We start from the raw sequence: 24,597 nt of genomic DNA on the forward strand, positions 1-24,597 counted from the left end.
GCCGCGATTTCTGATATTATTTTTCTGCGAAAACTTCGTTGACCTTTGGAGACATCATTAATATAAATAATTTTTATGGCCGTTAAATAAGAAATGTTTCTTTCACAAGAAATGTATAAAATTACAGTACTAAACAGACGATAGGTCGCCTAACTCGCCGTAGCGTGACGCTAGACGGCGAAAAATATATATTTAATTATAATAAAGTTACAATAAATTAAGTTAATATATAATTATATATACAGTACCTAATTTATATATAATTAATATATAATTATATGTACAGTACCTAATTTATATATAATTTATATAATACTGTCCAGACGATAGAAATCTCTCCGTAGCGTGGCGCTACGGACGGCGGGTAAGTAGTTCGGCTGCCCGATGACGTTTTACGTATTATAGGAGTTATTTTTACCGTTGTTTACGGATAATGCCACAATTTTTATAGGAATCATAACTATAGGAAACGGTTTTATAGGGGGATCTACTGTATATTTATATATACTAAATTATAATTATTTTTAAGTTAAATTTTTTTTAACATTGTACAAAGTATAAATCTAATTTATTTAGACCTACTAATGGAAGGAGTAAATTATTCAGAGCAATAGTATTTGATTCCTGGCATGATCGTTATCGTGGAGTTATTCCATTATTGGCAATAGTAGATGGTAAATTGAAGGTAGGCGATATAATTACATCTCATATTACTGGAAATACATATGAAGTAAAAGAACTTGGAATTCTACATCCAGAAGAAACATCAGTAAAAGAACTGTAAGCAAGTAGTTTTTATTACAAATATGACAATTTTAAATATTTGATTTAAGTTAAAAGAAAGAGTAAAATGATTAAATTTTTAGCTTTTGCTATTTAGTTTTGTTGTTGATTTCTAGAATAATAAATCGTTTTATCAAATATTTTTTATTTTTTAAGGCTACCTTTCAGTTTAATGTTTAAACTATTCTAATTATAAAAAATTTAATCAAATAATTAATATTTAAATTTTATCTTGATAGGACTAAATAATGATACTATCTGATGATAATCATTAAGTCAAATTTCAGTATTTATTAGAATTATAATATAAAAATAATTTGAGGAAAAATTGGAAATTTTAGTTATTTTGTCTTTTGTGGCTTATGAGGCACTTTTTCAAAATTTTATTCTCAAAAACTCTTACATCCTGTAAGGTGTAAAAGTCTGATTTAAGATTCAAGTTGGGATTTAGGTATTCTCCTAGTTTAACAATCAAGCAACTGTAGAATAAGTATATAATATGAATAATTCAATTTAACAAACAAAAAGCAATCAAAACAATAATAAATACTCAAAGAATATTCAGTAAATGACTATGATAATTTTTTAAACTACTTGTAGTGGTTAGTAGACAAACCCTGCATTTAATCAATACCATAGGAATCATATACACATACCAACATTATGTAACAATGCATTATAAAGTAAAACAAACTTTTATTGAAGGAGGAAATGTTTTAATTTCCACTTAACTTTCAACAACGGAATAATTGTGTCTCTATTCAAAATCCTGGCAACCATTTTTGTTTCAATAGTAATGAGTCAAGTATGACACTGATAAACTATATGCTTATGGAGTAGCCAGCCACAGTTCAGAATCAACTTTTACTAATCTCAACACAAACTTCAAGAACCTTCAGAATAACATTAAGAACATAAAGTAGATATTAGAAGATCAATTGTTCATTCTGAAAAAAAGCAAAGAAAACTTAATTTTTTTTTCTTTTTTTCAAATAACAATTTTATAAAACAATATTTTTGTGAAAAGAAATTTATTTTTATCGTCATTGTACTAAAAAAATTGTAGTCTACACAAGACAAGATGGCACTTCTACTTCTCCTGTAAGCTTCTTTCACATATTTTGTAGGATGTTTGAAGTTTTTGCTTACTTTTTATTATTCATTCTCTTGAAATAGTATAAGTAGAAACAAACCTATTTAAGAAATATGATTTTAGAAAATCAATTGCTTAGTTAGTTGATTTGAATTGTCTCTGTAATTGTTCAGCCTAGTTGATATTTAATAAGGTTGTTTGTGTATTTAAGGTTATTGTATGTTTTATTAAAACATAAAGAAAATAACTCAGTGTACAAATAACCTGAAAGAGAATGTTTAATGAATAACAGACAGAATCTGGAATGAGTATTAGCTCCCCCAACAGAGTCCAGTACTAAAAAAAAATTCTTCAGTTTTATTTTTCTGACCTATTTCATGTAAACTTAGAATGCATTCTATATCTGGCATATCTTATATGCCACAAAATATAACTAAATATATGATATATAAAATATGGTATTTGTTTATTATTACTGATATTATTAATTTATAAAAAACGTCATTGTATTAATTTGTGAAAATACTGTTTTTTCTAATTTTTACATTAACCAATTTATATTATAATAAATTACAGTTGTAGTAAGTTCTAAAAATGCTTTCCTTTTTTTTCTTAGATATATTAGAATCTTTATATATATTTTTTTATGCTTTATATATAAAGCATAAAAAAATATATATAAAGATTCTAATATATCTAAGAAAAAAAAGGAAAGCATTTTTAGAACTTACTACAACTGTAATTTATTATAATATAAATTGGTTAATGTAAAAATTAGAAAAAACAGTATTTTCACAAATTAATACAATGACGTTTTTTATAAATTAATAATATCAGTAATAATAAACAAATACCATATTTTATATATCATATATTTAGTTATATTTTGTGGCATATAAGATATGCCAGATATAGAATGCATTCTAAGTTTACATGAAATAGGTCAGAAAAATAAAACTGANTTAATGCTTTCAATGATAAAAATTTGTTTTGTTTTGCTGTTAAAAATAAAATATAACTTGATAGTATTTTTAACTATGTTTAAATGTTAATGTAATCTATATAATCTATATTAATCATGATCATTTAATCTATTGAAATTAACTAAGGAAAACATGTGCTGATAAATTGTTCTCATAATGTTTAGTCTAATATTCTGAGAATTAAATTTTACTTAGCTATTGTTAATTTCTTATTAATATGGTATAAAAATTATACATTTCAATTAATCTTATAAAAATCAATAGAAAAACTGAATTGTATGATTATATAAAAAATCATTAGTGATTTCTACATGAAATTAATTCAATTAACAAAAATTAACAAAGTTATGAATCCTGAAAAAACAATGACATTAGACATATTTCAAAAATTAATTCTGTAAACAAATATTGAGGATTATAATAAACTTGTTATTATTGTATAATTTTGTTAAACATTATTAGCAAAACATAATTGTAATTAAAACATACATAATTATTTTTAAAAACTGATGGTTTTTGCAAAAATTTTAATATTTTTATTAAATTAAAAAATTTTAGTTTTGCAGGTCAAGTTGGTTATTTAACAGCTAATATCAAATCATTATCTGATGTTAAGATGGGTGATACTTTTCATCATGAAGGTGAAGATGTAAAATGTCTTTCATTAAATCAACCATTTAAACCAATGGTATGTATTATACATTACTAGAAAGTGTAATATATAAAAACATATTAAATAATTTTGGGTCATTATAATTACATTATTCATGCTCAAACTAATCTATACTGACCAAAAAATTTCAATGCTTGATTGCTAGGTTGTTCAGATGATTAGATTAGCTAGATGATTGCTGACAACAAGATGACTAGACTAGATAGATAGATTGCTGAGCAATTAAGGTTTCTGCTATGGGGATCTGGGAACAAATCTGGACAGGTTGATAAACCTCATGTATTTTTTGGTAGGTGGTCTGTTCCTCACCACCTAGGCCTTTTTGTCCCTTTGTGGGCCTGATTGAACCCATGATGGGCTTGAAAAAGGAGCCTTCTTAATGCCACACAATGGAAAGTGTAAAAAAATAAAAAATAAAAGATAGTATGAATGGAAATGACATACCAGTTAAGTGATTTTATAAATAATACCTGAATTTTTTACTTCATTTAGTTTAAGAATTCTATAGTATTTGTGAAATTTTGAAACTCAGCATTAAGCTGAGTTTCAAAATTTCACAAATACTGTTCATAAATCTAATTTCACAAATCTAATTTAATATTAGATGTTCTGATTATAAAATCTTTTGAAAAAAATTTTGTTTTTAGTAATTTCAAGTAAAACATTACTAAAAATTTATCTGCTCTTTTTTTCTTGTTTTAATCAATTTTATTTTATGTTTATGCCCAAGAATTAATCTCATTATTAATTTTAGTGGTAACTAAATCTTGTTTGTATATTCCATTATGTTCTATTGTTCTATTCACATGTCTTCCACTAATCTTATTGGGCTGCAATTTGAAAAAATTGCAGACCTATAAATTCCCACTGTCGTCTGTCCGTCTGTTCGTTCTTAATCTTGAGAATGGCATTAGATAGGTGAAAGTTGAGACCAGATGTGGAAAGCTTTAGGAGCAGGATTAACTATATCCTGTCTAGACTGGAAGTCATATGATTTTAATTCAAAAAATTTTCTCCAGAATGGAATTACATAGATGATTAGCATGACTGTTGTCAGGAAAAGTATAGTATACAGGGACAAGACACTACTAATTTGAAATGGAGAGGATATATTTTAAATTAAATAAATTAAAAATATGATTAAAAATTGCAGCCCTGCATTGTGATAATGTCACAATTTTTATTAATCAGTTATTCTTCTATTTGCTTCTTGCTATAATTGAGCAGAGTGTAAGCAGAGCTCTGCAAAAGTCAAAGTGTATTGTCCGTGAAGTTTAAAGCAACCACATAGCCACTAAACACAATTTTTTCTAAATATGTACAACTCAGCAAGGTCACTGTCATGACAAAGCTAGAACTTTGAAATTCCATCAACAGGCTGAGATATTCAAGGTTTGACCTTGAATATCTCAGCCTTTGTAAAGTTTGCCATGTAAAGTCTATGATCCTATTGCCAGTTATAAACTGATTGCTGTCAGTTTACATTGATGACCATGATTCACTTTGGGTCTTTCATATATCTATGTCACATGTGAATAAAATTACTGGATTTTTGATTGAAACCATTGTTTGGCTTTTATCAAATGGAGAAAGTCAATGCCAAAAAAGGTTTGGTAGAGAGAAAAGCTGAGTACATATCATCTGAAGAAATTAACATGAATATAGACAAAGAAAAGTAGATATGTCTGCTTGATCAAAAATACCATCTCTCATGATGGTAAACTGAAGGGAGAGACGAGTCAGCTATCTTCTTCTATGTGGTACTTGTCAGGAAATGCCATCAGATGGTCAATTAGATAGCAGGCCATACATGTTAACACCTGAAATAGAGAAAAAAAACTTATGCCACAAACCTCAATTTAATTTTCCTAGAAAATGGAATATATTTTTTAAACAAACAAACATTTTAAATGCTGAATCTTGTATCTTCTCTTAGAAAGAGAAATATACAATTAATTAGATCATTCACCATAAAATTGATATAATTTACATAATAGTTGCCAAATAATTTTTATTAAAGTGTAATTTTTGTAGAGCTAAAACATGTTATAACTTAAAGTGAATAAAGTTATCAAGTTCTAACAGCAGTTTTGATTCTTTTGCCTGGATTTAAAGATGTGTCTAGCCAAAAACATCAAAAACAAAGTGTGGAGCCATATTTACATTTGGGTCTTTGAATTGTGTATAAAAATCTACTAATATATTGTATGTTAAAGTTAGTACAGTGTGTGATCGGTTAACAAACATAATCCGTTCCAACACTTTGTTTGCTATCTGAATTGTTCATTAACCGATTATTGATTTACAATAGGTTTCTATGGGAATTTGATTAATTTGTTCTGGAGACCCCCAAAAAATAAAAAATATATACTTTCTTACTACGTTTATTCATATGTAATAATAAAAATACATATATACACGGTCTTGCATTTTTATTAGTCATGTTTTTTCTGTTTCTGGGGGGTTAAAGAATCTGTCCAATGTCGATTGCTTTTCTGTCTTCATGATTTTTCAGAAGTAATTAATAGCATTGTAATTGTAGAGATCCCTAGACCTATTAACCTCAACCTGGTTTGGATGCCATTTTAAGACCATTGTTCTGACATCCTCCCACTTCAAAGGATCTTTAATAGCAAATGTCAGCATAAATCTGCAATTTCAGAAGAAAACGTAAAAGAATTGTTTCTGTCAGAAATATAAAAGGCTGAAATTACAAGGGAGAGTTTCAAAGTTTGGGGGAATACTATCCGATCAGTATATACTGGGTAGAACGTTGATATCGATGTCTTCCACGCTCTGAAAAGTTTTGAATTGTTGCCTGAAGACAAAGGAAGACCAAATTGGTATTTGTTATTTTACATTGCTTCTTCTTGTGTTTGTTCAGTGAAATGTTCGTTGTCCGATCATAAAAATCTTTCGCAAAAGTGTTTGTTGTCCGGTCATAAAAATCTTTTGTGAAAGTGTTTGTTATCCAATTTGTTCATTAACCAATCACCCACTGTATTTCATAACCATTCTTCAGATATATTCTTTATGAAATTAAGAGTCAAAGCCTGTGCTTATATTTATAGAAATTAAAAAACTTTATTATTAGAATAAACTTTTTCAGAATTGCTCTACTCCATTAACAGGTCTAAATATAAAAAAAAAAAAATTTTGAATTTTGACTTTCATAAATATAAGTGAATGTTTTTACTACATTAAAACATTCACTTATATTCAGTATAATTTCATATTTCATTACAGTCTGGACATACTCAGCATAGATAAATTACAAACTTTCAGCCTACTCCCATAGACTATCATTAGATGATGACATATGGGAGTAGGCTGAAAACATTTGTTAATAAAAAATTCTCTCAGTAAATGCACAGGTGTTATTGTAAGTTTGTAATATTTCATTACATTATAATTGATTTATCTAATGCTAAAAGTTGAGATCATTTGGCTTTTGCTTTTATAATTCAGATTCTATCATTTCCCTTGTTAGTGATTTTTAGAACTATATTTTCTTTGAGGTTTTATTTTACATGTTTTAGGAAATATGACTTCCTGTTTTTTATTAAATTTTTAATTTTGTGTTATTTATTGAAGATTGCTTTGAAAAGTAGTAGTAAATATGACCATCAAATAGATACTTAAAAATCTCAAATGATTTATTAAGACTAACACTTAATATTTAATTTTTCAGGTTTATGCTGGCATATATGCTGTTGATCAGTCTTATAATCTTGCAATGAGAAATGCGATTGAAAAATTATTGTTGAATGATTCAAGTGTTACTGTTGCCATTGAAAATAGGTATTTATGATTAGAAAGAATTTATATCTGATTTTATATTTATATTAGATTATCAAGTTTTGGAAAATAATGCACCGTAGAAGCATCTGACAAAGTAAGAATGCTGTCCAGCATTTTACTATGGCTTACTGGATGGCATTCTTATTCTGGAAGACACTCCTATGGTGTACCTGACAACATTAATCTGACAGGTGGTCACATGTATCTCCTGTCTGTAATAGGTTTGCAGATTATATTGTTGTAGAGTGCTTTCAAAAATTGCTGATGTAATTGCCAATGCCAATTTTCAATAATTAGTAATAAAGATGTACATTCCATCACAAGTATTCATTATTATGGTAATTATGCAAATTATTGTGTCTGCAACTGTAGTATTTAAAATCGATTTAGCAGTGTGTGTAACAGAATGAGATATATGAAGGCAGAGAGAAGTGAGGTGTTACAAGTTTTCCTTCAGGGACGTGGCATGATTCTATGCATTGCATTCCAATCAGACCAGTGCATATTCTAATGTGCAATTGGACACAAAATGTGTAATGGAAATTTTGAATTGTGCAGTGAAAATCCCATGTTTGTGCAGTAATTAATTGTCCAATTCTGGGATTTATAAGAATTTTTTTTCCTTCTGGTTATGTTAATGTTAAAATACATATTTACCTAAATTACACAGTTTATGGTAAAACCTGAATAAAAAGGAAACCAGCCTAAATGGAAAAAATTCTTCAGAACAGAGCAGTTTTCTACATTAAAAAAGAACCCGTTCAAAATGGAAACCTGCCAAACTGTACTGTGCAATTCCGGTTTACACAAGTTTACTGTATATTTTATTTAGTCCATGAAAAAAGAGCTATGATGGTAGAATTTACCATTTGTATTGAATGTATACAATACTTCTTTTTTATGAAGTTGTAACATCAACATTATCATTTAAACTATAATTCACAACCACAGTATTCTTATCATATAGTAAATTATATCATATGTAAAAGTACAGTGCACATTACAGTGTCTAATAATCAAGATTGAATGGAGATTGAAATTAATAAATATACAGATATAAAATTTATGGGCTGCAATTTGAAAAAATTATAGACCTATTCCCACCATCTGTTCGTCTGTCCTTAATCTCAATAGTGGAGATATATAGGTGTATATTGAGACCAGATATAGAAAGCTTAGAGGCAAGAGATCCCGATTAACTATATACAAACTTCTGATGCAAACCGGAAGTCACATTATTTCAATTCAAAACTTCCCCTGAAAGGAGTTAATAGATGACTAGCATGTGACTATGCTAACAGGAAAAATATGATGTACAGGGGAAAGACACTATTAATTTGAGGTGGAGAGCATATATTTTAAATTAAATAAACTAAAAAAAATATGATTAAAAATTGCTGCCTGGCATTGTGATGATGTCACAATAAATAATTGCTTGCTGTCCTTATTTTCTATTTAGGTTTTTTTAGAACAGCTTATTAAAGATAGGATTTATCATCTTTACTACAATCTTAAGAACAGTAGCTAAATTTCATTGCATGAATGTCTTGGATGATATGTCAAGACCTGGGAGACCCAGGTCTTGACATATCATCCAAGACATTCATGCAATGAAATTTAGCTACTGTTCTTAATCCATCATATAACTCTGGGAGACCCAGGAGTTATATGATGGATGAAGCAGCTATAAACATCATAGCAACATAGTAAACTCAACTACCATTCATCCTTTATGTTTGCAACAAAATAAACTCCAGTAATATCTGCTACTGGGCACAGGAAAATCCACATTGCTTGTGAGTGTAGTACAGTGCAATGTCAGCAGAGTTTAATGTTTGGGCTGGATTACTTCACTGACGAGTTCTTAGGCTGTTTTTTATTGATGGCATTCTTGACTCCCAAAAGTACTTGCAGCTCTTAGTAGCACATGTTAGACCACTTCGTGCAGATGTAGGTCTTAATAATGCTATTTTCTACCAACACAATAGAGCCCTGCCCATTGGAGTCTTCCAGTTAGAGAGGGGTTACATGCTACTTTTCCAGGAATGTGGATTGGTTGAGGTGGTCCATTTCCATGACCTCCCCACTTTCCTGATTTTATGCCATTAGATTGTTTTTACTGGGGTTATGTAAAGGACAGGGTTTATCAAAGAGCAGTTGAAAATATCACAGATTCACAACAATACATAATTGACACTTCTCTACAGATAATTGTTGGCCAGCTTAGGAGAGTTGAGCAAGATATTTTCTTGGAGTTGACAAGAGAACTTTTATCCTTCATTTCAGCAAAGAAGCATGAAAAATTTTATCATTAACATGTAATTTTACTTCTGATAAAATGTTTGACTTAAAACAATCTGGTAGTTATTGCTCAGTTTGTATTTTATATACATACAATATGGTACAAAAGTTCTTTCATTTTATGTTAAAATTTTGCATAATTCTGCATAATAACATAACAACCAACAGAACATTGCATATTGTGAATGGGAACACCCAATGAAGAAAGAATGCAACACTAGCTGGACTGCACTCTTACTTCATTGGGTGCTTCTATGATGCATTATTTTATGAACACTTGGTATATTAAATTTTATATTTAGATGTAAAATTTAACTAATACATGAATATTCAATTACTGAAAACATGAGAGATGATGACAACATTTTAATCTCAGTTTGGTTTCAAAATTCTGATTTATGCATATAATATGTAACAAATGCTTGAATAGCTTGAATTATAACTTAATTTTAAAAGTTTATTTTACATCTTTATGATTTGAGCTCAAAATAAAATTAGAAAACTTGACAGATTGAATATTTTTGAGTAATGTCAACATCTGTACCCACAAGAGCCACAGATGTTGACTACTGTTAACTTCATATGCTTGATATTTTTTAAGAGATCTTAGAAATTGCAAATATTGTATTGTTTTCTATGAACATCTTTGTTTTACATTGTGTAATTCTTAACTGAATATTAATTTTTGTAAACTTTAATGAGTCTGTTTTTCTAAAGTTGTTCCAGTTAAAATAAAATAATCTTTAGAAAATAATAATAACCATATTTATTATTAATTATTGAACAAAATTTGCTTCAATTTGAATTCTCTTGTTTTATCTATTCCAAACTTTTGTTTTGATACTTACTATTTATTTTCTCCTTTTAAAACTTCTGTATAAATTTTTTTACTTGTAATTGTAAGTCAGTTTAAAAGTGCTAAAGAACAGTTTGGAAGAACAGAGATAAAAATCATAAAAGCATAAACACAATCATATTTTTATAGTGGAAATATAATGTATTTCTTTATCACTATCTAGATGATGTGTACAAAACTATAATCAAGTCCTGTAACTAACAATTTCTTCTATCCAGCATTGATGCAGCCATATTTGAATTTTGCATCTAACCCAATAAAACTCTGATTTTTATATTTACTGAGTAACTTTAAAAGGTTATGTTTAACTTCATTTTTATAATAAGAATGCAATACAGTCAAGCTTTGATCCTCTGACACTACTGTATTACTACAGCAGTGTTCAGAGGATCAAAATAACAGTATTTTTGTAACAGAGTTGTTGTTGTGGGGAATTGTTAAAATTCTGAATTATTGTTTTTTGTTTAGAAAATACACTCATGTTTGTAAAAATTGCAACACCATGAAGGAATCATGTGAATAAACTGAAATTTACAGGAAATGAAAAGCAGGGTATGACATGCAAATGATTAGAATGTCAGAGTGATAGTGCATGAATGGGCTGAGAAGCACCCTCTGAGTGGTCATGTTAGCCATATAAATAGAGGGAAGTAGATGAAAGTTGGAGGTAGTGTATCATTGTCTGCTACTGGTAAACATTTTATGAGAAACTACTATGCCTTGTTGATGACAAAGGAATCATCATATGAGCAAGTTACAAAATTTGAATAGGGGACAAATAATTGGTCTGCATGAAGGGGGATTTTCTTATCATGAAATTGCAGCTTGTTTGGGGCATAATGTTATGTCAGCACTGGATGATAGACACCTTATCTGCACAATTGCAGATTGCACAGTTTCATTTTGATAGTTGGCACAACATTGGAACACTGCTACAGGTGTGCCATTGTCTACGTCCATAGTTTGCCGATGTCTGCTGCACCATGGATTGCCTGCAAGCATTCCTTTGTGCAGGATTTTCCTGACACAAAACTGTTAACATCTGTACATACAATGGGCTCATCAACACAGCCACTGGCATGCTGATTGGCAACTAATCATCTTTTTCAAAGAATCCCACTTCAATTTAGAGTACAGCAATGGCTGAATACACATCATACATTACAGAGGTGAATGCCATCTTCCACAGTGCATTATCCAGCATCATACCGGGTGATCACAAGGCGTGATGGTCTGGGACACTATTGGATATCATGGGTGATCTCAGCTGCTCAGAATTGCAGGTATTTTCAACAGCAACAATTACATCAGGAAAGTTGTGGATTCCAAAGTTGTACCCTTCCTTCAATGCATTTCTGGAACTGTATTTCAACAGGACAATGCCTGTTCACATGTTGCTAGAAATGATCTAGACTTCTTTTCAGCATGACATATTGCTTCTTCCTTGGCCTTCCCATTCACCAGACATGTCCCCTATTGAACATGTCTGGGATTTTGTGGGTCTGAAACCCATTGTTGATGCTTGTCCCACAGCCAATACAGATGAACTTTGTGTTCAGATAGAGGCAATCTGGAATGCTATTCCTCAGGTCATTCAAAACTTGTTTGATGCAATTCCATGGCATGTAGAATCTCTTATTGGAGCACATGGCAGTTTCACCAAATACTGATTTTTGGCATGTAATATTGTTTGATTGCTCTGTAAATTTAATCATTTCTTTGTATCTCTACAGGTTACACATGAAATAAATTTTATTCATTTTTGATGATTCCTTCATGATGTTGCAATTTTTACAAACATGAGTTTATACAAAAAATATATGATTTTTGATGTATTTAAGTGATTTTTTTATAATATTGTTTGAAATAATAATAAATGAATAAAAAAAATTTGAGAATTTTATTATTCATTTATACAATAAGAAGTATTTTCTAAATTACTTGAGTTAATAAATATGTATTTATTAACATGTACAGTACATAGTAATACATGTTTACATAATAAAAGTTCAGTTTATCTTTGAAAACTTTTCATTTAATAAAAATAAATAACTATATATGTAAATTTAATATTTTTACAATTTAAGACATCCACCAGAAGATGGATTAAATATTGAAAATAAACTTAATTCAATTAGTTTTAATAAGTATAAGATCTGAAGATAATTTAATATTGCAGGGATAAATCCCATAGTTGAATGTTTATCTCCTCCAATCCAACAGTTATATATATATATATATCTTCAGTCATTTTATATTTAATTTCTTTAATGTTTTTGCTTATATTAAATATCTAATAAGTCTTACTGAATAAAAAAATTGTAGTTATTCTGATTAAATTTAACAAAAATTTTTTATTTACTATTTAGGAATTAATAGGAATTAAATCCAACTGTCTTGTTTGTTTTAATATTTGCATTTTTTAAATTCACTTATATTTAAAATAATACAATAATTTCAATAATAAAAGTACAATATTGTTTCAGTCCTGCATTAGGTCAGGGATGGAGATTAGGTTTTCTTGGCCTTCTACATTTGGAAGTATTTTGTGAAAGATTAGATCAAGAATTTGATGCTCAAGTGGTAATTACAGCACCCAGTGTACCATATAAAGGTAGAATTTTGCTTATTTATTTTAAATCTTAAAGCTTTCTTTTAATTTAATAAAATTTGTTGTATAACTACTGAGAAGAATAATACAGTAGTACCTCAGGATACTAAATTAATCCATTCTGAAACTGAGATCGTATCATGAAAATGTTGTAAGGTGAATCATTTTTCTCAGCCACTGGCATGCTGATTGGCAACTAATCATCTTTTTCAAAGAATCCCACTTCAATTTAGAGTACAGCAATGGCTGAATACACATCATACATTACAGAGGTGAATGCCATCTTCCACAGTGCATTATCCAGCATCATACCGGGTGATCACAAGGCGTGATGGTCTGGGACACTATTGGATATCATGGGTGATCTCAGCTGCTCAGAATTGCAGGTATTTTCAACAGCAACAATTACATCAGGAAAGTTGTGGATTCCAAAGTTGTACCCTTCCTTCAATGCATTTCTGGAACTGTATTTCAACAGGACAATGCCTGTTCACATGTTGCTAGAAATGATCTAGACTTCTTTTCAGCATGACATATTGCTTCTTCCTTGGCCTTCCCATTCACCAGACATGTCCCCTATTGAACATGTCTGGGATTTTGTGGGTCTGAAACCCATTGTTGATGCTTGTCCCACAGCCAATACAGATGAACTTTGTGTTCAGATAGAGGCAATCTGGAATGCTATTCCTCAGGTCATTCAAAACTTGTTTGATGCAATTCCATGGCATGTAGAATCTCTTATTGGAGCACATGGCAGTTTCACCAAATACTGATTTTTGGCATGTAATATTGTTTGATTGCTCTGTAAATTTAATCATTTCTTTGTATCTCTACAGGTTACACATGAAATAAATTTTATTCATTTTTGATGATTCCTTCATGATGTTGCAATTTTTACAAACATGAGTTTATACAAAAAATATATGATTTTTGATGTATTTAAGTGATTTTTTTATAATATTGTTTGAAATAATAATAAATGAATAAAAAAAATTTGAGAATTTTATTATTCATTTATACAATAAGAAGTATTTTCTAAATTACTTGAGTTAATAAATATGTATTTATTAACATGTACAGTACATAGTAATACATGTTTACATAATAAAAGTTCAGTTTATCTTTGAAAACTTTTCATTTAATAAAAATAAATAACTATATATGTAAATTTAATATTTTTACAATTTAAGACATCCACCAGAAGATGGATTAAATATTGAAAATAAACTTAATTCAATTAGTTTTAATAAGTATAAGATCTGAAGATAATTTAATATTGCAGGGATAAATCCCATAGTTGAATGTTTATCTCCTCCAATCCAACAGTTATATATATATATATATCTTCAGTCATTTTATATTTAATTTCTTTAATGTTTTTGCTTATATTAAATATCTAATAAGTCTTACTGAATAAAAAAATTGTAGTTATTCTGATTAAATTTAACAAAAATTTTTTATTTACTATTTAGGAATTAATAGGAATTAAATCCAACTGTCTTGTTTGTTTTAATATTTGCATTTTTTAAATTCACNAAGCACTTTCACTGGATAGAGGTCGCTTGGTAAATATCTATCCAAAGAGGTTTGGCTTTGTCTACTTTTTAAAATGTTTCTAAAATGACTTAGGCAAATGTCATTACACTGAGCAGCAATACAGCCAGTGTGAACCTTTTTGGGATGTTTCTTTTCAATAAAATCACTTTCTGATAATACCTCAAAATTTCCTTTATCGAGTGAGATCCTTCCACGACGAAGTAAACACGCGGACTGAGACCGACAAACTAATGTAACGTCGTATGGTGAGTTTTTGTTCATACCGTGGAGCAAAAAATATGTTCGAATTTCATGTCATATCCTGAAAATTTCGTATGCTGGAGTGTTTGTATCCTGAGGTACTGCTGTAATTGATAATGTTAGCATCCAAAAATCTTTATAATGCTCAAGCAGAATAATACTATAATACTATTTATTGTACAATTATCTAGCTATAACATGACAAGAATTCATGCATTTATCTTGTAAATAGATTTGATAGGAAACTTTCATGCCATCAAACAGACTCCAGTAGGTCATATGTGATATTCTCCCATGTATGAATTACCAAGTTCTTCCATGAACTATTTTCCTTTTGTTCAACTTTGGTAATGATCACTTTGTTGATTGTTCACAAATTCTTTATATAGGAAAGGAAGATACATCAAAAGTTATAAAATATTATTTCAACAAATATTTCCAGAATAATGCATATACTGTAATTGTATTTGAAAGATTTAACAAATTATCAAACAAGAAATTTATTAATGTCACATAAATTAATTATAGTATTTGTGAATAGTATTAATTTATTCTTTCTATATTGTTCATTTTTCAATAGAATATGAAGAGAATAACAAACATTACAATATTCCAAAAGATGATGCAGTTTTCGTTAGAGTATTAGCAATATTGCCTAATATTAAATAATACTTATCACAATCACTTGATACATTAAGTGATTGTGATAAACATAAAAAACTAAAAAAGAACATCCTTTGCAAAAACTAAAAAAGTTTTTGCAAAGGATGTTCTTGAGTTTTTTTATGTTTGCTTTTCTGTTGATGCTGTTGTCAAACTCTTGTTAATAATAATAATAATAACGTATTATGACAGAGCCATAATCATAATTTACCACAGACCAGACATCACACTCATTGACAAACACAATAAAATCACATACATTATAGACATATCCATTCCAAACACTCACAATGTACAAAACACATGCACTGAAAAAATCAGCAAGTTCACAGAACTCACCCAGGAAATAAGGCATCAGTGGCAGTGGAGGATGGATAAGGTGCTTATTGTACCTCTCCTGTACAGGTGTCATATCACACACACTACACAAAAGCTTGGGAACTTTACAATTGAATAGAAACACATACATAACACTACAGAAGGCCACTATATTGAATACATGTCATATTGTTAGGAAATTCCTGAATACAGACACACTTATTTAATTTTTGTCTTGACTTTGGTCTGACATAGTATACAGTAACAGGTGTCAAGTGAGTATAACTCACTAAACTTAAAATATAATAATAAAATATTAATTATATAATATAATAATAATAATGTAATGATGATTTCCTGTATTTTAATACTTTTACTATTGATAATATAAATGATGCAAACTTTTTGTGAATTCAATGATGTATGTTATATAACATACATGTAATATTTTACAGTCAAACCTCATTAAGATGCCACTGTTTAAATTTGAAAAAATTACAATTTCCTATGGATGAACTCTAAAGGTGTCCTTCTTCCTTTCAGACAGAAAGGAAGAAGGACACCTTCCTTTCAGACAGAAAGGAGGGAGGACACTTTTAGATTTGTCCACAGAAAATTTTGTAATTTTTCCAAATTTATAATTGTTGCCCCATAATAAATTTTATGAAATGCCACTGTTTGTTTGAATATGAATTTGATGGTCTATCGAAGAAAGTTTATAACATTGCAATGGTGAAAAAATAAATTTATTTTATACTGCAATAAATTAAGTGTGTTGTGAACTGTATAAGGTATACTGAGAAAATGATTTAAAACTGATGGAGGAAACTAAAATGTCTTCATGCATCTGTCATGTCCAGTCACAAGGAACAATGTTCCTTGCAGAATAACCTTTTATTAGAGGCTATGCTCCTGCAAAATTATGTAAAAACAGTTGAAAACATCTATTAATTCATGTGCCTTTGTGTCCTTATTAAATACAAATTATTATATAAATGTCTACTAGGACATATCATATTATTAGGACTTATTTTACTGGTGTTCAGTTTCTGCAAATTGAGGAAAACCTATCCAGAAAAAACCATCTTCATTGTTCACTTGTAATCATCTGTACACACTATGTTTGTGTTTCAGACCTAAGGTCCCTCTTCAGCAGGTTTACATCAACAAGATGCTAAAACAAGATTTATAAAATTACATTTCAAAAAATTTTTTTCTGACAATTAAAATGACTTAGTTTTTTGTGGTATTTATATAAATCAACAGAAAAATTCTCATCATATTTAAACAATTAAACCTGTATAAATTAAACTTGAATTTAAAAATTAGAATATTTAAAATAAGTGGTTAAAACATTTTTCTAAACTTATGTATCCTTCACTTGATGTTCCATGTCACTGTTCCATGTCAATAATACTGTTCCATGATTGGTGGATTTCTCTTCCCAAGTTATTGATTCTATTATTTTGACTTTTTATGTAAATATATTCGTATACCAGTAGTTGTCTTTTAAAATTATTTCTTTCAATTTTTATTAACTTAAATTTACAAAAATCTATGAAGTTAGTCATAAGTATTTCCATAAATCATTAAACTTTTAAATGAAAAGATGAAATCAAGATATAATTTTTAAATATTTTATTTAGTGAAAATTTCTGGACCAAAAAATATAAAATTATATGGCAGTGAAGAATTGGTTATTACAGATCCATTGAAGGTATGAAAAATTTATACTTAATATTAAATTTTAATTTACCAGTTATATTTAAATTTTAAAGAATAAACTTTTTATCTTAACTAATAGAAATTTTGTTGTTTCAAAATTATGAAACTTCAAATTGAATGACATTTCTTTTTTGGAAATTATGATAATTTATAGTGGAAGAATATATAAACTATAACAACCAGATTATACTTTTATTCTACTAAAAAGTTTTACTAACTAGCTTACAGTTTTAGTTATATTTAAATAGAAATCATTAGGTTAAACATTAACATTTTTTTATTTAATTTAATTAATCTATCATTAAACAAAAGTTTATGTGAAGTTATATAAATGTATCACATTTTATAAACATGTAATATGTGTACACACACATTATATATATATTAGTAGTTAACTATCACTTGTGGAGATTGGTAAATGCAGATAAATGTAGTTTCTGGTTGCTACAATGGTTATTTAGAAATTAACCTCTGATAGGCAGTGAAAAAACAAGAATAAAGACAAACTATACTTATTATACATAAAAAGTACATACATATCTTAGTTAACATAAATTTCACGGGAATTTAGGCATTTGTTATAACATGGCACCATTTTTTGTATTCCCTCATCAAAGAAATTTGACACCTGGGAGTTCAGCTATCCATGAATGCCATGCATCAGTTCCTCATTGAACTTGAATTATATTTTTAACCACACTTATTTTTAGAAAAAAATGAGTCACTTGGTGCAAAGTTGAGGCTTTAGGAAGGGTGATCAAACAATTCCCATCAAAACTATTGGAGCAATGCCTGTGGCAAGCATTGTTCAGGACAAAAATCACATTTGAAGACAAGCTTTGCCTCTTGTTCTGAATTACCTTTTAAAGTTTTTAGAGTTTCACAGAACACCTGTGAAGTAACAATAGTCTCAGACTCCATAAAATCTGTCAGCAACATTCTCTTATGGTTTCAAAAAACTGTAGCCATCATCTTTTTGTTGGATAACAATTGCCTGGATTTCTTGGGCTTGTTTAGCAAGTTTGTCTGCATTTATTACTTTTTATTGTTCCTTTGTCTTCATATTCACAAACTGAATCATGTTTCATTTCCTGTAATGATTTTGTCCAGGAAAGCATTGCCTTTGACATAGTAGCATTGCAAAAACTGCAATGCAGACCCCATTTGCTGCACTTTATGACTGACCAAGGTTTTTGGGCACCCACTTGCAGAAAACTTATGATAACCCAGAGTCAAGGTCACAATTTCAGAGTGTTGCTCATGGAATTTTAGGAAATTGGCATGATAATTGACATGTGAACTGACAGCATTCACAGACCAAAGTGGTCTTTGGTCTGTGAATACTTTGTCCACTCATTCTACAAGTTTGGCAGTCATCACAGACAGTCTTCTTCCATCAGCTTCATGATGCATATCTGTTTGGCCTCCCAAACCTTCCAATGCCATTCTCTCACACAACAGTCACTCAAGAAGTTTTCACTGTACACAACACTCATCCTTTGGTGAGTCTCAGTTGCACTTCAGTGAATCCTTTGGTCAATTCATAGTGCTATCTGCTTTTTGCAAAAAGTGGATAACACCAAGTACCTCACATTTAGTGGGAGCTTTGATGACATAAGCCATGTTTCCACACTTGCTATCCAACTTGCATTTCACAAAATGGTTGACCACATGGGCAATCATGATTCAGCATACCACTGTTTAATTCTGCACTCATATTTATTTCAGGTTGCTACACTAAGCTATATGGCTGTGTTGCCTAATGGAGGTCAATTTCTGAATAACTCTTCTATTAAAAATATGTTTAACTAATAGTATATCACATATAATACCAAACAATACTGTAAACTCTATTGGCTTGATATTAATATTGAAATACAATAATTAAAAGTAAATTAAAACAGATAAAGATAAACTCAACTTAATGTAATACAGTATTGTTATAAAAAAAAAACAGCTTTGTGAATGCAATGTGCACTTTTAATTAAATGGCAATCAACTGGAAGTGGGAGACAAACATGTGATGCATGAAGTGTGAGCTTACTTGTGGCACAGTGTACCAAGTTTAAACTTACATTTTTGTTAGAAATTGATTTTATTTTAATTTTTATTTAAAATATTATTATTTTTTTATTTTTTTTGCTGGTTGCTTGTGTGAGATATTGGCAGGAAATTATTCAGCCCCAGTTAGGGTGGATGAGTATGTAGTCTTCTTTGAAAGTTTAACCATTTATTATAAACATTCAAAAGGAGCTTACAATAATTTTTCAAAATCACTTCAAAAGTGTCTAAGTCTGGATATGTTTGATTTTTCCTTCACAAAATGGAAGCCCCAGGGTAGCATTGATTTTGAGTGTGGAGCTCAGATGGAATTAACTAGGTAAAACGGAGAAAGTCCTTGGTAGCCTTGGTTGAGAAGACAAAGCAGAAACACACGCACAAAATAAGAGATTAGAACTTGTGAGCTCTCCAAGCAGCTTCAGAAGGATGGCAGGAAAGAATGAAGATGAACTATTGATGGGAAAAAGCCCAGTTTCCATGGTTTCATGGTTTATATAGAATTTTAGCATATTAATAAGGTTCTGATTGGTTCTCAATTGGTCACACACTGTTTCCAGGTGTAACAAGACTCAGATTAGGGCACAAAAAAGGTCAATAGTCCAAGTACAATTTGATATCTCATTTTGACTCCATCCAAGAATTGTTTATTGAACTTTAGCCTTTTTTTCTCATATTTTAAGCTATTGTGTTGTGATATTATGACAATCAAGAATTTTAATGATTTTGTTATGATGTTCTCCATTCCATTAATATAAAATTATTTATCAAAAGTTTATCCTATTTTCTTATTTCATCATATTTATGACTACCTGCATCAGGTTCCCTTTTCTGAGCAGATATCTGTAAATTCTTGTTGCCTGCACTCATTTCACATTTGTGACTTATATCACTTTATTTTAACTCATTTTTGACATGTTTACAATATATATTTTTTTCTATTGACAATTTTACCTTGTCATAATGTTGTTTATTCTATACATCCATTTGGTAATAATTTCTGTTACATTCACATTCTTTTCATTTTTACGTATGTTTTTGGGGTTTTGGACCCAGTCTGGAATCTCACACTTGAGTTCTGGCTAATAGAGAGCCGGTCTACTCTATGTATGTATGTATGTATGTAGAGGTCCATCAAAAGTAATGTGTAGTCTGTCAACACTTGCAATGGATGATGCAGCTGTTTTTTTTTTATGTATATACTGTAAGTGGTAATATTCTGGATGAGCAGGCAATTTAAAAGGATAATGTAATGGTTTGTGTACAATCATACTTAATGATTTGCTACTATTACCTAGTGGATCATAATATATTGGATTAAACTAAATTCAACCTATTTGATCTTGTTTCTCTCTAAGTCAGCAAAAGCAGAAAAAGCTACTGTATGCCTGTTAAATTAATAGATGGGTTATGTTCCTTAAACAGGTGATATGATAGGTATCTTATGCACCATAATTGGCAACTAAAATTCTGTAAAAACTTATAATTTTACATTTATATTAGATTTTTATTTTTTTGAATTTAAAATAAACTGAGATGACATCTGAAAATTTTGTTCTTGCAAGTTTTTCAACAACTTTTTTTATAAAACTAATGTAAGCTACATTTTAACATATGTATTAATAAAATGCTCCATGATAGCAGGAAGGAAACCTAATTTGCAAATATTTAAAGAACAATCTGATTGACTTTGAGTAAATCTATATATTCTAATGACATCATTATTGATTTCCTTAGTAGAAATGGGACAAGGAGTAACTTAATTACTTAAATATTTTAATATATCATCTTTTCTATATTCCATGTGATTCATACAATTTGTTTTGATTCAAGATCTCATTTTCTGTTTCCTTTATGCCATCATGAAACATCTCATTAATACATATGTTAGCCATGCATCCTGATGATATTTTAAGGAGCTAGTAAGAATAATAAAATTTTAAACATTTGGTAAGAATATTTTCAGATGTCATCTCAGTTTGTTTTAATTAGTAGTAAAAACTCACTGTGTTTGGCGTTATTGCTCGTTTTTTCCCGTTTATTCAAGCGCTTTCGACGAATATATATTTCCGTCGTCTTCAGGTAAAGATGTTTTAATCGAAGATGGACGTTCGATAAAAGAACACATAAATTTAAAATTAAATAATTTTTCATATGATTCTGCAACGGTTTGAATTACGTGCGATGTTACGAATACGATGTAATACGGCACATGCGTGTACTGCTTCCTGTCAGTGACGTGATATATGATGTAACTCGCCGTTTAATCGCTTGTATAGAGCGATCCATATATTTGGCAGCTCCAGAGTAGGTGTGTTGCACGAATCAAATGTTGTTATATATAATGACTCCCATATATAGAGTAGTCTTCGGTTGTTGCATGCCCTGAGTATGGTGGAGTGGGCCCATAATGGGTTATAATTCATGTCGCACACTCTTCTTGCGAGCTCAGTGTTGCACCTTCTTTTTGCTATATCATCTTGGTGTTCGGTCAGGCGGGTAGCCAACATTCTTGCTGTGGCCCCAATATATCTCGTGTTATTCCCCGTTACGGGATTTTCTAACGGAACCGCATAAATTCCTGACTTCTCAAGGGTGGAAAGCTTGTCTCGGTCATTGCAGAGCAATCTGCGCAAATTAGGTAACGGAGACAGGGGCAGGAGCAGACCATGTTGTTTAAATATGCGGCAAATGCGTAGAGAAAGTGGACCGAGGTATGGTAAGGCCGGTTGTACGTACATAACTTCCCTCCTGTTGGTTAGCGTAGAGATTGGAAATAGCGTCCTCTTGACTTTGTTGAGCACATGTGTGTACTTAGCACGTGAGAAACCCGCTGCACGTACTGCTAAACTAATATTGTTTAATTCACTGTTTATGAGATCTTGTGTTGATGGCAGCAAAAACGCTCTTCTTAGTAGGGCGGTTATGGCGGCATCCACATAACGTGCAGGTTGGAATGCATTTGCCGGGATGATGTACGGTAGCATGTTAAACTTATGTTGAACCGAAAAAAGTAATGTTTCCGATGTTCTGCGTATGCATAGATCCAAGAAAGTTATAGCCGCACTACTTTCTTTTTCCCACGTAAAATTGATGGAGGGATATACACTAGAAATGTGCTGCATGAAGGTGCAAAAGGCTTCATCGGTGCCCTCCCAGGCTATGAGGATATCATCCACATATCGTAAATAGAGCAGTGGGTAAAGGTAACCCAATATATCTCGGAATAACACGAGATATATTGGGGCCACAGCAAGAATGTTGGCTACCCGCCTGACCGAACACCAAGATGATATAGCAAAAAGAAGGTGCAACACTGAGCTCGCAAGAAGAGTGTGCGACATGAATTATAACCCATTATGGGCCCACTCCACCATACTCAGGGCATGCAACAACCGAAGACTACTCTACATATGGGAGTCATTATATATAACAACATTTGATTCGTGCAACACACCTACTCTGGAGCTGCCAAATATATGGATCGCTCTATATAAGCGATTAAACGGCGAGTTACATCATATATCACGTCACTGACAGGAAGCAGTACACGCATGCGCCGTATTACATCGTATTCGTAACATCGCACGTAATTCAAACCGTTGCAGAATCATATGGAAAAATTATTTAATTTTAAATTTATGTGTTCTTTTATCGAACGTCCATCTTCGATTAAAACATCTTTACCTGAAGACGACGGAAATATATATTCGTCGAAAGCGCTTGAATAAACGGGAAAAAACGAGCAATAACGCCAAACACAGTGAGTTTTTACTACTAATTATAATTACTTGGCGTGAATAGCATACTAGTCTATATTAAGAAATGGAAACAGTTTGTTTTAATTCAAAATGACAATGATCTGATATAATTAGAGAATTTTGAGATTTTATGAAATTTTAATACCAATATTGGTTTAAATATCAAATTTTAAATGAAAATAATAATTCAAATTTAAATGCCTTTGTGTCCTTAATTTATTAATTTAAACTTAAAACATCAACTAGGACTTATACAGTATAATAAGTCCTAATAATAGATAACTGGTTCTGCAAATTAAATAAACAAAGTCAGAAAAACAGTCTTTATTTATCACCTGAACATGTACATGATATCTTTGTGTTCAGACCTGTTGGTCCCTCATCAACAGGTTTACCATAGACATTCTAATTCCTGAGTTTTTAAGTACATCTTCAAGACTGACAATATTTAATGCAAATTTCAATAGTATTGATTCAAACATATTCCTGATCATTGAGTTTTCACCTTCCCTTGAACATTTTCTGACTTTGTTTACTTAATTTGCAGAACCAGTTATCCAATATGATAAGTCCTAGTTGATGTTTTAAGTTTAAATTAGAAAATAATAATTGTTTATATAGTTTAGAAAATTATTAGAATATTCTTAAGTATTTGAATGATGATTTAATATTATTAATAAATTATACTTTAGTTGCCTGACCCAAAAGATATTTCTGAATATTTTGAACCAATGGTAATTGGAACAATTATTACTCCTGTGATTTATGTTGGAAGCATTATGAAAATATGTATGGTAAGTGTAAATTATAACTAAGATTTCTAAAATTTTCAATAAAAGTTTGTATTAATATGCAATTTATAATTAGAAAAATCTTTCTGTTATCTAATATAGTATATAAAAATAATGTTTTATTGAATTTGTTATATAATTATTTAAAGAGGATTGTGAATATCACTTGCAAATATGCAAGTAAATGAAAGATCAAGTACTTTTATATTTGCAACTTTAATATTATTTATTAAACCTATAAGAATTCTGTTCTATTCTTATTTTCTATCACAGTTTCTATTTAAATTAAATTTTAAAAATTTCAAAAATAGAATTATACTTATTGAAATGTGCATTAAAATACAGTAAAATTAAATATATCTTTTGATAAATACAGTAGAGCG

General features: G+C 29.9%; 2 protein-coding genes across 2 annotated transcripts in view; one reads left to right on the forward strand and one right to left on the reverse strand.

Annotated features, from left to right (window-relative positions):
• The window catches only part of LOC111621349 (translation factor GUF1 homolog, mitochondrial-like), a 46,775-nt gene that overhangs the window by 12,863 nt on the left and 9,315 nt on the right, over positions 1-24,597 (forward strand). The window contains exons 6-11 of the mRNA XM_023363446.1: positions 577-780; positions 3,418-3,547; positions 7,224-7,333; positions 12,977-13,104; positions 17,526-17,596; positions 24,116-24,217. Coding sequence (XP_023219214.1) covers positions 577-780; positions 3,418-3,547; positions 7,224-7,333; positions 12,977-13,104; positions 17,526-17,596; positions 24,116-24,217 — 745 coding nt within the window. The remainder of the gene's footprint in view (positions 1-576; positions 781-3,417; positions 3,548-7,223; positions 7,334-12,976; positions 13,105-17,525; positions 17,597-24,115; positions 24,218-24,597) is intronic.
• Positions 4,977-24,597, reverse strand: part of LOC111621364 (glutamyl-tRNA(Gln) amidotransferase subunit B, mitochondrial-like) — a 46,224-nt gene continuing 26,603 nt past the window's right edge. The window contains exon 13 of the transcript XR_002756060.1: positions 4,977-5,352. The gene's annotated coding sequence lies outside the window, so the exon portion shown is untranslated. The remainder of the gene's footprint in view (positions 5,353-24,597) is intronic.

Source organism: Centruroides sculpturatus, unplaced genomic scaffold (genome assembly GCF_000671375.1).
Source record: "Centruroides sculpturatus isolate CEXI.00-Female unplaced genomic scaffold, Cexi_2.0 scaffold275, whole genome shotgun sequence".
Taxonomy (NCBI): Eukaryota; Metazoa; Arthropoda; class Arachnida; order Scorpiones; family Buthidae; genus Centruroides; species Centruroides sculpturatus.